This window comes from Microtus ochrogaster, chromosome 16 (assembly GCF_000317375.1).
Source record: "Microtus ochrogaster isolate Prairie Vole_2 chromosome 16, MicOch1.0, whole genome shotgun sequence".
Classification (NCBI taxonomy): Eukaryota; Metazoa; Chordata; class Mammalia; order Rodentia; family Cricetidae; genus Microtus; species Microtus ochrogaster.
Window position 1 is genome coordinate 55,684,522 of NC_022018.1, and position 12,187 is coordinate 55,696,708.

Genomic DNA, 12,187 nt, shown 5'->3' on the forward strand with positions numbered 1-12,187 from the left:
TGCTGCAAAGCCTTGAACTCTGTGTGGGGTCTTTCCAGGACGTACAGACACATCAAGCTGGCCAGCAAGCTCTCTTCCGGCTGTGACTATGCTCTGTTCAAGGTAGGCTCTGCTCAGGGGACAGAGTCCACGGTTTTCCCTTCATGGATGACTGGGGTGTGCACAGATGCTCGAGTCTGGAGGGAAGAGAGTCTCGAGGATGGAGCCCAGGCTATTAGCCTGGCTTCTAAACTAGCTTGAACATCAACATTGTGTGTGTGTGTGTGTGTGTGTGTCTGGGAGCATTCCTTATGTCCAGTCCAGTCCCATCTTGGAGGCACTACCATCAGCATTTAGAGATTTCTCTGGGTGTCTTCTGCCCAGCAAGGTCTGGGGACCACAGAGCCAAGCCTGGGATGTTTACCCTAGTCCACAGAAGTTCTGACCCAGAGGCACCCTGTTCAGTAAAGGTGACAAGCACACAGAGAAGGTTACAAAAGGTGGCAACAGTGAGGCTCAGTGGCTTGTGGGGTTTTGGAAGAGGCCTGTGTGGGAGGCTGAGTGATTGGTGGCAGCACCTGCTTGTGCAGATGGCATATAGGTAAGAGAAGCAGGCCTAGTTAAGGCCTGGGTACAGAGCAGACAAGGCTATATGCCAAGAGAGTTTGGTGCCCACTTCCCTTAAAACAAAAGGAGGCAGTTGATCTGCCATTCCTCACAGGATGGCATCCAGCCCATGTGGGAAGACTACAGGAACAAGCGGGGTGGCCGTTGGCTGCTCAGTCTTGCTAGACAACAGCGCCACACGGAACTGGACCGTCTGTGGTTGGAGACAGTGAGTGGCGGAAAGGGTTGTGGGTGTGGGCCTCCAAGGGGAAGTGGTCTCAAAGCTGGTAGGGTGGACCCTTAACATTCCCCCTCTGGGCCCAGTTGCTGTGTCTGCTGGGGGAGAGTTTTGAGGAATTCAGCCAGGAGGTGTGTGGAGCCGTTGTCAACATCCGCACCAAGGGGGACAAGATTGCTGTGTGGACAAGCGAGGCTGAGAACCAAGCAGGAGTGATGCACATTGGGTGAGAGACAGCCCTGTCTGCATGGGTTCTGGAGCCGGGATGGTTGGTGGCTTGGCCTGCAAGGGAGACCTCTGGAACCCTCCGTACTAGGAGTGTAGATCCAAACCATTTTAACTAAAGCCTTCATTGTCACTGAAGGGTTCTGTGGGTGGCTGGCCTTATCTATGAGTAGGCGAGGCTGTGGCTGGAACCAGGGTGGTCGCTGAACAAGATAGCTTGGCCTAGATGATGTTGGCCATCTTTCCCATCTCCCCCTCCAGTCACGTATACAAAGAGCGTCTGGGCCTCTCTACGAAGACCATCATTGGGTACCAGGCTCATGCAGACACTGCTGCCAAGAGCAATTCTTTAGCCAAGAACAAGTTTGTGGTGTGAAGCCGACCTCAGCCACCGGTCCTGGGACACCCTCCTCCTGCAGTTTGGTGAACAGGGAAGTGTGCCCTGTGGATCGCGGGACAGACAGCTTGGCTCTTTACCTGTCTCGGAATACACATATGCACCCCCACCTTAGATAAGCTCTCACTATGTTGCCCAGGTTAGCCTCCTATTTATGGGTTTACAGCATCCTTCCGCTCCAGCCTTAATAACAGGGGTTACAGGAGCTGAGCTCCCCGTTGTGTCTGGGTTCATGAAAGACTCCTTCCCCATTTGTTAGGCCCAGGCCTGTGGCAGCTGGCCAGTGTTTATAAACCACACTTGACCCCTAGCTCTCTGTGTGGCCATTTGGCAAAGGCAGGGTGAAGCCAAGTCCTGGCTCAACCCCGTCAAATGAGGACAGGAGAATCCTGTGACCAACACTTCTCTGTGCCTGTCAGGAAAAGGGACTGGGTGAGCTGAGGCAGGCTCTTCTGTCTTGGAAAAAGGCTCTGGGCCACTATTGTTAAAAGTAGTTCAGGTTTTCTGGTGAGCATTGCTTTGCAGTTTGGGTGCCCATCCTAAACCTTGTCCTTTCCCTACACTAGTTGTGACTTGGTCCTCGGATTGGCTGCCCTTCCTATTTGCTGTACCCCCACTACTGGAGTAGGTTAGAGGGCAAACACTGGCATTTGTAAAGACAGGCAGGCTCTGGGGACTGAGAAGGCCTCCCAGTTCTCTCAAGATGGGATAAGAGTGCAGTGGGTTGTGTGTGTCTCCTGCCCGAGGGCAAGGCTGAAATGGAGGAGTGATAAACCCTAACACCATGAAGAAATTACTGGTGGTGGTTGGGCCTCTCCATGGTTTAGAAGGGGTCCACTTGGGGCTAATGACACCTTTTGTATCTGTTCTTAATAAACCGGAATAAATGTGGAATCTAAATATTCAGGATCCAGGCTTTCCTAACCATGGATCTGGCTCGTCCTGCTTCAACAGGACTCCAGTGAGTCCCAGGTACCAAGGAAACCAGAGAAAGCCCGAGTTGGTGTGGGAAGGAGCTATGATAGGAACAGGCACAGCAGGCACTCCAGCCCCAGGGGCGCCATCCACTGTGTAGATGCTCGGCAGTATTCACGGGTGCCGCCCTCTCCAACCGCTCATCCCTGGAGATGGACGCCACTGGTTCTGAGCCTCCGACTGGAGGCCCAGGGTCTTCTCACTTGGGTCGCCAGGGCTGTGGGTTGGCTCATCTCAAGTCTCTGGAGAAATGAGGCCATTGCTGCCATGGCAGGTCGGAGGGAGATGGAGAGTTGGGGGCTCCTCAGAGGTGGGGTTGGTCTGGCTGGAGGTGTAGCCAGAGCTTGGCCCAGAAACAGGTTCTTGGGGAAGGGTGAGGCCGGCTGGATGGAGTGGAGGGGCAGTGAACGAAGAATGGGGCGTGGCTCCAAGGAGAAGCAAGGTTCAGAGCTGAGGCTGACTAGGGTGGAGCTCCAGAAGGCCCGAGGCCGGTTGGGGGCGGAGTCTGGGCAGGTCAGAGGCAGAACCCGAGTTGGGGGGGGGGCGCGATCAGTGGCTGGCTAGGGGCAGTTTTGGGCGTGGCTTCTGGAGGACGGCGGCTGGGAATGGTCAGAGCCAGGGATCACTTAAGCTCGGTTGGGGGCGGAGTCGTGAGCGTGGGCGGAGCTCCGGGAGGACAGAACCCGGCTGGGACGGGGGCGTGGGCGGGCGGAGCTCCGTGAAGACTGAGACCCGCTGGGGAGGAGCGTGGGCTGACTCCGTGGGCGGGGCCGGGACGCTGTAGGGAGGCGGGGTCGGATGAGGGCACCGCACTCCGGGTGTGGCGGTCCCAGCGCCGGGGGCGGCGCCAAGGCGGGCGGGGCGGCCGGCTCGCTGTGTGGCCTTGGCCATGAAGCCGCAGCCGCCGGGCTAGGCCCGGGGCGGCTCCAGGCCTGGGCGGCCCGCAGAGGGCTGAGCCCGTCCCCGGCTCCGGTTCTCGGGGCGGCGGGTCACCACTCACCATGCCCGGCAAGCACCAGCATTTCCAGGACCCTGAAGTCGGCTGCTGCGGGAAATACTTCTTGTTTGGCTTCAACATTGTCTTCTGGGTGAGCGCGGGGTCCGCTTCGCGCCCTGCGCTGGGGAGGGGGACGAGGCAGCCTCAGTTTCTGGGCGGGGGGGAGACCCTCCTCAGGAGTTTGAGACCGGGGACTGTCCCCGACCCCTTCCACCCGGATTTCCAGTCCCCAAGAACTACTCTCGGGGAGCTACTGGGATTACTGAGGGGCGGGACCCAGTCCCAGCAGAGGGGCGGGGGGCCTTGGGAGTCTCGCGTTGCAGCCCCAAGTTTGGGCGAAAAAGGGGGCGGCGTTTGCAGGAAGACTGCAGGGGCGCGGTAGTTGCTGGATGAGCCCCGCCCCGCCTCCTGGCCACTCCAGCTACTGGCAGGGTGTGTGAGGTTCTTGAGGTTGGGTCCTATTCCTAGTCTATCTTCACAGACTAGGAGCTTGTGAACCAGGAGGTTAGGAAGTGACAAAAGCCAAGGCCTCTGGAACTGCAGACAGGAGCTCTGGTTGAGAGCAGGGAGCTGTCCCTTGGGAACAGAATTCAGCATTCCATTGCTGCGGGAACAGAGGCTTCCCTCCCGGGTGGCATCTGCATCCGGTCCCTGCCAAGTCATCTTTCTTTTCTTCCTCCCCCTCCTATTGCCAAAGCGGGCTCTGCATGCTCTCCTTCTCGCCAGGCCTTTCCAACTTGTTTCCAGCAGGATTCAAGGACTCTTCTCCACCCACGTGCTGCCGGTTTTGCCCTGTGGTGGGTGCCTTGGATCACAGCAGCCTTCTGCTCTGGAGGGTTTGGGCAGCTGCGGGAAACACTGCCCTGGAAGTCAGAGGGCCTGAGTGTAACAGGCCTTGTCCAGAGGCCTTGGGGCAAGCCACCTTTACTCTCTGGGCCTCCGCTTTTCAACCTGGGAGTGGGTGGCATTGGAGTTTGTCCTTCTTGGTTGTTAAATAATGGTTTTTGTTGTTGGGACGTCAACAACAAAAGCCCATCCTGGCCCGGAATTTGCTGCAGTTTTCCCTTGTGAGCTTCCCGGGTGCTGGGATTTATGGTATGAGCCATCACAGCGAGTTTCGTGTTGAAGTTCTAATGAGGCACAGTCTCCCCACTACCTTATTATTATCTGTAATTTACGGGGGTGGGGAGGGGCTGAATGACTAGAGCCAAGAGGTTAAGTCATTTGCTGAGAGTGATAGATGCCTATCAGTGACTGGAGGGGCAACACTGCAGTAACCCTGAGTGTGTTTCTGTTGTTTGGCAAATATGATGGTCCTGGCTTTGTTCTGAGGTCTGGGCAGGGGAGTGGAGGTGGGCAGAACACTGAGGTCCTGTGCTTGGGCAGTGTGGAGCTTCAGAGCAGAACTAGGTCAGATCTAGCTGACTGTGGGTATATGGGAGGGTGACAGAGGACCTGGATATGGGGAGGGGTCTGGACCCTTGAATTCCTGATGCCCCGCCTCCCAAGTGTGGGGATTATAGGTCTGTGCCACCCTTCTGGCTCCACCTATGCCATCTGGACACCGGCTACAGGTTCTTCATCTGGGCAGCCTGTGTTCACTTCATCACCTCAATCTTTCTCATCGTTTTGCTTCAGTTCCTGGCTTGGAGAGCCATGACTGCCAAGGCCAGCCACCTCTCACCCCTGATCCTGGGCCACTCCCTGGACACGCGGTCTTTGAGGAGGACCATTAGGGTAGAGTGAGGCTATCCAGTCTCCACTTCCGTCCACCCTTTCCTTGCCTGGTCCTGGGTTCTATCCACCTCTGGATTCTTCCTGGAAATGCCTTTCCTGTGCTGTTTCTGCAACCAACATCCCTTCTCCGGCCCCTTCCCATCTGATCTGTCATCTTTGGACAAGAGACCAGCTAACGTTTTGTTTCCCCCAAACATCTCCTTGTTCAAAGCAACCCCACTCCTCCTCCTGCTCCTTTTCTAACTTCCCCAGCCTCCTGCTTGGTCTCCATCTGCCCTCTTTTGCCCTTCACACCAGGGTCCAGCCTTAGCCTCCTGTTTTTCCTTCCCCTCCACAGGCATTTCAGCTTGTTGGGACACTGGCATTCCCCTGGCTCCATCCTCACATCTCCCCTCCTGTTTTAGATATCCCAGGGTCCCAGGCAGCTGTTGGCCCTGTGAGCACAGTGGAGAAAAGGCTCTTGGCCCCATGTGGCTGATCCCTATAGAGAGGAAACATTGAACAAATAAACAGATATCCAGGTGGCTGGAGAGAGTGGTGGGCTTCAACTGGGGTTTGAGTGTCAAGGAGGCATGAGACGGAGAGAAGGGTTCCAGATAGAACATCCAGAAAAGGCTAAGATCCTGGGGTCATCTTCAGCTGCATCGTGAATTGGAGGCCAATCTTGACTACATTGAGACCCTTTCTCAAAAAAAAAAAAAAGAAAAAGAAAAGAAAGAAAAAACAAAACCAAAACAAAGACACAAGTATACCTGGGACCAGATGCTTTCTGAGCCAGGGGGACCTCTCAGCGGGATTCTACTGTATGTGGAGAGTCCAGGAAGGGGCTGAGGTCCAGTCTGAGGCTTGGGGTGGCTTCAGTTCCTCTAACTAGCCTATGGAAAAGACTCTCTGAAGGTATCCTAGGTAGATGCACCACCAAGTCCCATTCACAGCCTGGGCACGTCTTCCCAGCTTCCTGATGCTCTTCAAGGAGGGGGTGTAAGGGAGAGTCAGTCCTGGTCTGGTGTCCAGCTCTGACCTCTGGCTGCTTTTGCAGGTGCTGGGAGCCCTGTTCCTGGCCATCGGCCTCTGGGCCTGGGGCGAGAAGGTAAGAGAGTGGAACCTGGGGGCAAGCTGAGAGGAGGGTCACTCCCTCACTGGTCCACTCCCCCATGTGCAGGGCGTTCTCTCCAACATCTCAGCGCTGACAGATCTAGGCGGCCTTGACCCCGTGTGGCTGTTTGTGGTGGTTGGGGGTGTCATGTCGGTGCTGGGCTTCGCTGGCTGTATTGGGGCCCTCCGGGAAAACACCTTCCTGCTTCAGTTCGTAAGTGTCTCTCCACCCCAGCCAACACTGGAGCCCCCTGAGCTCTTTCCATTCAGTTCTCTCCTAGGCATGGTGGCCAGACAAGGCACAGGGAAAACCACGCTGTCTTTTGTCGATACAAAACAGTATTTATAAAGGGAGGGAGCAAGCTCGGTGATAGATCACTTGCCTAGCACACACAGGGCTCTCTCTGGGTTCCCTGCTGCAGGACTGGAAGGAGGCAGCACCCGAATAATAGTGGGTAGAGAATGGAGACCGTGGCTCCCTTAGGTCTAGCAAAGCAAGTGGGGAGCTGTTGCCTGTGGAGTCCCTGGAGTCCTGCCTCTCCAATGCCTACCATTTGTATGCCCCCAACCCAGTTCTCTGTGTTCCTTGGCCTCATCTTCTTCCTGGAGCTGGCGACAGGGATCCTGGCCTTTGTCTTCAAGGACTGGATTCGAGACCAACTCAATCTCTTCATCAACAGCAATGTTAAAGCCTACCGGGACGATATTGACCTTCAGAACCTTATCGACTTTGCTCAGGAATATGTGAGTGTGATATCCATCATGGGTCCCGTTCAAGCAGTCCCTGATGGGCACACAAGAGAGGGAGCAAATTCTCTGCATGCATGGACGACTTCCTCAGCTACCCAGGCCAGCAGATGCCAGGGAAGGAACCTAGGAGAGCCCCTGTCCCTGGAGAAGCCAGTTCCCGCTTAATCCCCAGGCTTCCTTGTGCCTAGCCCTGTAGGGACGCAGGCGCATGAAACTGGGGCCAGAGGAGGAAGTGGAAACGCAGTGCAGGTCTCTTTCTTCTCAGTCTGGGCCCAGACTATCTACGGAGGCTGTGTTGCTGGTACCCCTTACTGAGCCTCAGAGTTTGCACGACATTCAGCTGCCAGCCCCCTTTCACTTCCAGCATAGCCACTTAGGTTTGGTGACAGGGACTCTAAGAAATGCATTGCTGGATGGTTTCGTCCTTGTGCAGACATCAGAGCAAATCTAGCAACATAGTGGCTTAGTTTCTTTTTTCAGTTTTATTATTTTTCTGTGTATGTACATGTATGTGCACCATGTGTGTGCCTGATACCTGTAGAGGCTGGGAGATGGCATTAGATCCTTGGAACTAGAGTTACAGTTAGTTGTGAGTCACCACATTGGTGCTGGGAATTGAACCTGCGTCCTGGGGAAGAGCAGCCAGTGCTCTAACCACTGGTCTGTCTCTCCAGCCGGAGTATAGCTGCCTCTGCTCACTCGGTGCTGTGCACTGTCTGTAATGATGAGACCAGTTCGCACACCCAGTCCTCACAGTTCCTTAGGGCGCTCCCTGCCACACCCAGTCACCTTCATAAGATTTGGTTCTGGGACACAGCAGTACCTTGGAGCTGCCCAAGGGTGGAAGCAGTCACGTAGCCCGAAGTTCCCGTGTTCTTTCTTTCTCTATTCAGTATGGAACTGGGACAGGCCCTGAGCCAGGTGCGGGGAGATTCAGGGTTTTTAAAATGTGCAGCCTGTTCCCTTCGTGATGGCAGTGTGGTGGGGGAGGTGGTGGTGAACATACAGAACAGGGCTATGGGGGCAGGGCAGGGAAGAGGGGGGAAGGAGTTGGTGGGTGGTGTGAAGGACAAGACTGTTCCGCAGCAGGGACAACAGGCACTTAGCAGGTGATGGACAGGTGCTGGCTCTGTTGTGTCTGAGAGCTGCACACACAGCCACATGGCAGGTGTCATGGGAGCTTGTGTCCGTCACTAGAGCTGGCTCTTGCTCATCCTGGAGCCTCCCTGGCCCTCACGGCCAGCTTCTCAGCAGCTGGGACCGTTCACTTAGGGCTGCACTGTTATGTGCTGCAGGCCTGTGGTGGCCATGGTCACATCTGGGAAGGTTAGCAAGGATATCCTAGGGAGGGATGTGTGTTTCCAGCATGAGGCCAGCAGGAGTTTGTGGAGTGGGTTGGGATGGAAAAGCTGGCTGGGTTCCTCTCCTGTCCCTGCAGTGTAGGTTTTGCAAAATTCCTGAGGCAAGTGTGGAGGGATTCAGTGTGTAGACACGAGGGTCTATAGTGCCTCCCGGTGTAGACACAAGGGTCTATAGTGCTTCCCAGTGTAGACACGAGGGCCTATAATGCCTCCCAGTGTACACATGAGGGTCTATAGTGCCTCCCGGTGTAGACACAAGGGTCTATAGTATCTTTGTCCCCTCAGGACTTGCTCTTGCTTCTGCCCCTCATGAGGAAGCCACAGCCTTCATGCTGTGTCCCACCTTTCAGAGTCACCAACCTACTCCAAGTCTTGTGGACTCTGGTCTGTTGGCTTTGGGGATTGGAGTTGCCAGCCAGCCAGCTCTGTCCTTTGGGTTTGCCCCAGATGGGAAGGGTGAGGCTCTGGGTTAGGCCTGGTCACCGGTGTGTGCCCCTGGAGAGCAGACTCTCCTGTCTTCCTAGTGGTCTTGCTGTGGTGCCCGAGGGCCCAATGACTGGAACCTCAATGTCTACTTCAACTGCACTGACTCGAACCCAAGCCGTGAACGCTGTGGGGTGCCCTTCTCCTGCTGTGTTAGGGACCCTGCGGTGAGTGGGACCCTGGGAGGAGGCAGGCTCCCGAAGCCGTGGGAGGTGTGTGTCAGTGTGCACTGGTGTCCACGAGAGTTGAGAAGTCTGGAGTTTTGCTGCAGATGAATGGGCACGACAAGACCCAAGCTTCTGTTTGCTTTTCTGTGGAGGAGGAGTGTCATAGTTCAGGACCCAGGGAGACCATCAGGGAGACCATGGCAGTTCCCTTAGCATACTAACGGTCCGTCTCCCCCTCAGGAAGATGTCCTCAATACCCAGTGTGGCTATGACATCCGACTCAAACTGGTGAGAGAGGCGGGGACAGGGTTGAGGGTACCTGGGATACACGGGTGGCTTGGGGCCTCTCATAAGCTCCCTTGGTAGATCTTAGGGCTTCTATGGGGTGGAACTGGTCCCAGATGGGTCTGAGGTCTTGGATGCTCACCCATCTCTGTGGAGGGAGTACCTGCTGTGGTTGGCATTGCTCTAGACCTTGGTGACTCAGTGCTCATGCATGGCCTCTGTACTCAAGGGAAGGAGGGAGAAAGACAGTAAACGTTAGACATGGGCAGTCAGTCACGCAAGCTCGGGGGCTGATGAGGAGGTCTGTGTGCTCAGGGAAAGCCTCTTCAGACCAGAGGCAGGCTAAGATCTGTACAAAGGCCCTGTGGCAGAGTTCCAGGAAACAGACATTGTCAGGGAGGACACTGGAGTGGGGGTGGGCTTGGGAAGAGGGATAGACGGGAGCCGAGGCTCACAGCAGCAGGCAGGCTGAGCCCGGTCCTGTGTTTCCGCAGGAGCTTGAGCAACAGGGCTCCATCTACACCAAAGGCTGTGTGGGCCAGTTTGAGAAGTGGCTGCAGGACAACTTGATTGTGGTGGCCGGGGTCTTGGTGGGCATCGCCCTCCTGCAGGTACGCCCTTGGCTCGCTTGCCCTCCTCTCGCCCGAGGCCTTCCACTCTCCCTTACCTGCTGTTTGTCTTACAGATACTTGGCATCTGCTTGGCCCAGAACCTCGTGAGTGACATCAAGGCAGTGAAGGCCAACTGGTGAGGCTGCCAGGGGTGATGGCCACGTGCCAGTGTAATGGGCCTCTGGCGGGGGCCACTAGGATGTGCAGCTTCGCTCAAATGGCAGGCCTGCGGGGCGTCTGTTATGATCTGAGTCCCGAGACTTTGTGAGCAGGTGCGCGTTGCCCGCTGGGGGAGCCACTGGACTGTTGGCCACAGAGCTGTGTGAGGGGTGTGTTCATGTGTGTGGGTGTGCACACTCAGGAGTGCACCTGGAGTCAGCACCCCACTGCTGTGAGGCCATGGTCTGTCCAGGGCTCTATGGGAAGATGTAGCCAGGTGGGTAGGGAACTCACACTGGTCTCCTGTGTGATGTATCTGTGTAGTTGTGGAATGGGCTTAGGAGTCTGCTGTTTCCAGCCTCTTCTTACTGTGATCTTGAGCCCCGCCAGACGCACGCCTTGGTTTCAGTGTCCAGGCCTCTTGAAGGAGTCCAAGAATTTTCTCTCTCCCTTGCCTCTCAGGAGCACCCATGGTGATGGCTACAAACTACTCAATAAACAGCACTTGGAAAAACAGTGGCTTATCCTCACCATCTCCGAAGGGTCTGTTGGCAGCACAGCCTCAGAGCTCTCCAGGGAGGGCCCTGGCCTGAACCCAACCGCCTAGCCAGGTCTCCTAGGTCCGGGTGACTTATGCACCCGAGATAGCCTTTTCAATGGGTGTGTTGCCTTAAAGACCGCATCCCCTGCTTCTCCCGAAGAATGGCTGTGTGGCCACACCAGCTTCTCAGTGTCTGTGTCATCTGCATCAGGATATGGAGACAGACACCTCACCTGGGGTACCTGGCCCCAGCACCCGAGAGTTGACCTTTCCAACCTGGTGAACACCTCAGTGCTTCTCTTTCAGCCTCAAGAAAGGCATAAAGATCTGAAGAATGGGGTGCTGGAGATCACCCCTAAGAGGGTGTAGCCTGGTGGACTGTAGATGTGCTGGGCACCGAGGTGGGCATCAGAATGTCCAGGAGAGTGGCTGAGCTATGGGAGCAAGGAGGGTGACCCTCTCCATGGCCTGCAGTGGTGCCTTGAGGCCACTAGAGGGCACCTCAACACCACAGTCTCTGCCGCTGGCTTTCCTTTACACCCTCGCCTCAGTACCTACCCGGGCTTGCAAACTAGAAGCAAACCAGCTCAGCTGTAGGCAGTATAAGCCTAAAGGGATAGCACGTGTGAAGCGACTCTTCTCTGCCTTTTCCCTGTGCTGGACGAAAGGAGGGATGGGCTGGTCCAAAGGTCACAGCTCTGGTGCCCAAGTTAAACGAGTGGGATAGAGTGGTGGGACCTGCTTTGCCTTGACCTTGATCAGTGCTGGAGACCAGGCAGAAAAAAGTTTCTGTGATGACGAACTATCTGTGTGTAAGTCAGGTGATGATGGTGGTCTGCTCGGGAGTGCAGGGGGGTACAGTGGGGACTGTGTCAGTGGGAACTGTGTCGAGACAGGCCCTCACCCACAGGAGCCAACTGCTGCTCCGTTGTAGCTACTGCTATGGTGTGGGAATGTGGGACTGACAGCGGAAATCTCAGAGAAGCCGGACGTCTGTAGGCTCTTGTAAGACAGCCAGATTTTAACTCAGACCTACAGGCAGCACCGAGAGCCCGGGGCCCAGCTTCAGCTCCTGTGTTAGCATCACTCGTGACGACTGAGCCATGTGGGGTGCTGGGAGCTGCAGCCATGTAGGCTGACCAGGCGGTGTGCACCTGGTAGCTTTGACCCCTGGCATAGGCTGCACAGAGCTCCTGGTGGCCCTGGCTGTGGTCGTATGTACACTGCAATAAATACAGCTCCGAAAGCATCGATTTTTCTCATTTCAGATGGTTTCATTTCTCCCTCAAAGCTCGCATCTCCCTTGTGGATTGCAATTTCTTTTTTTGATGAGGAAGCAGACTCAGAGGGGAGGGAGGCTGCCTGGGGCACAGGAGGCACAGAGCCTCCTACCCCCTTGTGCTGCAGCTTGGCATTGCATGTGTCTTCTTAGCAACCAATGAAGGGTGTAAAGTTATCTTTCTTCCCCAAAGGTGACATCCAAATCTACTTAGGTACTAGTGACACAGGAGGGAGAAAGGCCAAGTCCCTGCCCAGTGCTGACTCCTCACGGGGGACAGATGGTGAGGAGGCAGGCATTTT

General features: G+C 55.8%; 2 protein-coding genes across 3 annotated transcripts in view; both read left to right on the top strand.

Annotated features, from left to right (window-relative positions):
- The window catches only part of Eif4e1b (eukaryotic translation initiation factor 4E family member 1B), a 3,159-nt gene extending 841 nt beyond the window's left edge, over nt 1–2,318 (top strand). Inside the window, exons 2-5 of the mRNA XM_026783074.1 lie at nt 39–102; nt 701–814; nt 910–1,049; nt 1,310–2,318. Coding sequence (XP_026638875.1) covers nt 39–102; nt 701–814; nt 910–1,049; nt 1,310–1,424 — 433 coding nt within the window. The 3' untranslated portion in view covers nt 1,425–2,318. The remainder of the gene's footprint in view (nt 1–38; nt 103–700; nt 815–909; nt 1,050–1,309) is intronic.
- A 128-nt stretch (nt 2,319–2,446) lies between these two features.
- Tspan17 (tetraspanin 17) lies at nt 2,447–11,855 on the top strand. 2 transcript variants are annotated; one of them, XM_005355215.3, is made up of 9 exons: nt 2,448–3,508; nt 6,194–6,244; nt 6,317–6,463; nt 6,823–6,993; nt 8,885–9,010; nt 9,251–9,298; nt 9,790–9,906; nt 9,981–10,042; nt 10,528–11,855. In XM_005355215.3, the coding sequence occupies exons 1-9, from the start codon at nt 3,422–3,424 to the stop codon at nt 10,670–10,672; spliced, it is 954 nt and encodes a 317-aa protein (XP_005355272.1). In that variant the 5' UTR covers nt 2,448–3,421; the 3' UTR covers nt 10,673–11,855. The 2 variants fall into 2 exon arrangements, with proteins under 2 accessions (XP_026638869.1, XP_005355272.1); XM_026783068.1 differs by lacking the exon at nt 6,317–6,463 and having other exon boundaries at nt 2,447–3,508.
- The last annotated feature ends 332 nt before the right edge of the window (nt 11,856–12,187 follow it).

Excerpts from the sequence above, each read along its gene's own strand:
- Tspan17 (XM_005355215.3), top strand. The coding sequence starts at position 3,422 with ATGCCCGGCAAGCACCAGCATTTCCAGGACCCTGAAGTCGGCTGCTGC. Across the intron at positions 6,994-8,884 it reads TCGACTTTGCTCAGGAATAT|TGGTCTTGCTGTGGTGCCCG; the intron begins GTGAGTGTGATA and ends CTGTCTTCCTAG. Across the intron at positions 10,043-10,527 it reads AAGGCAGTGAAGGCCAACTG|GAGCACCCATGGTGATGGCT; the intron begins GTGAGGCTGCCA and ends CTTGCCTCTCAG.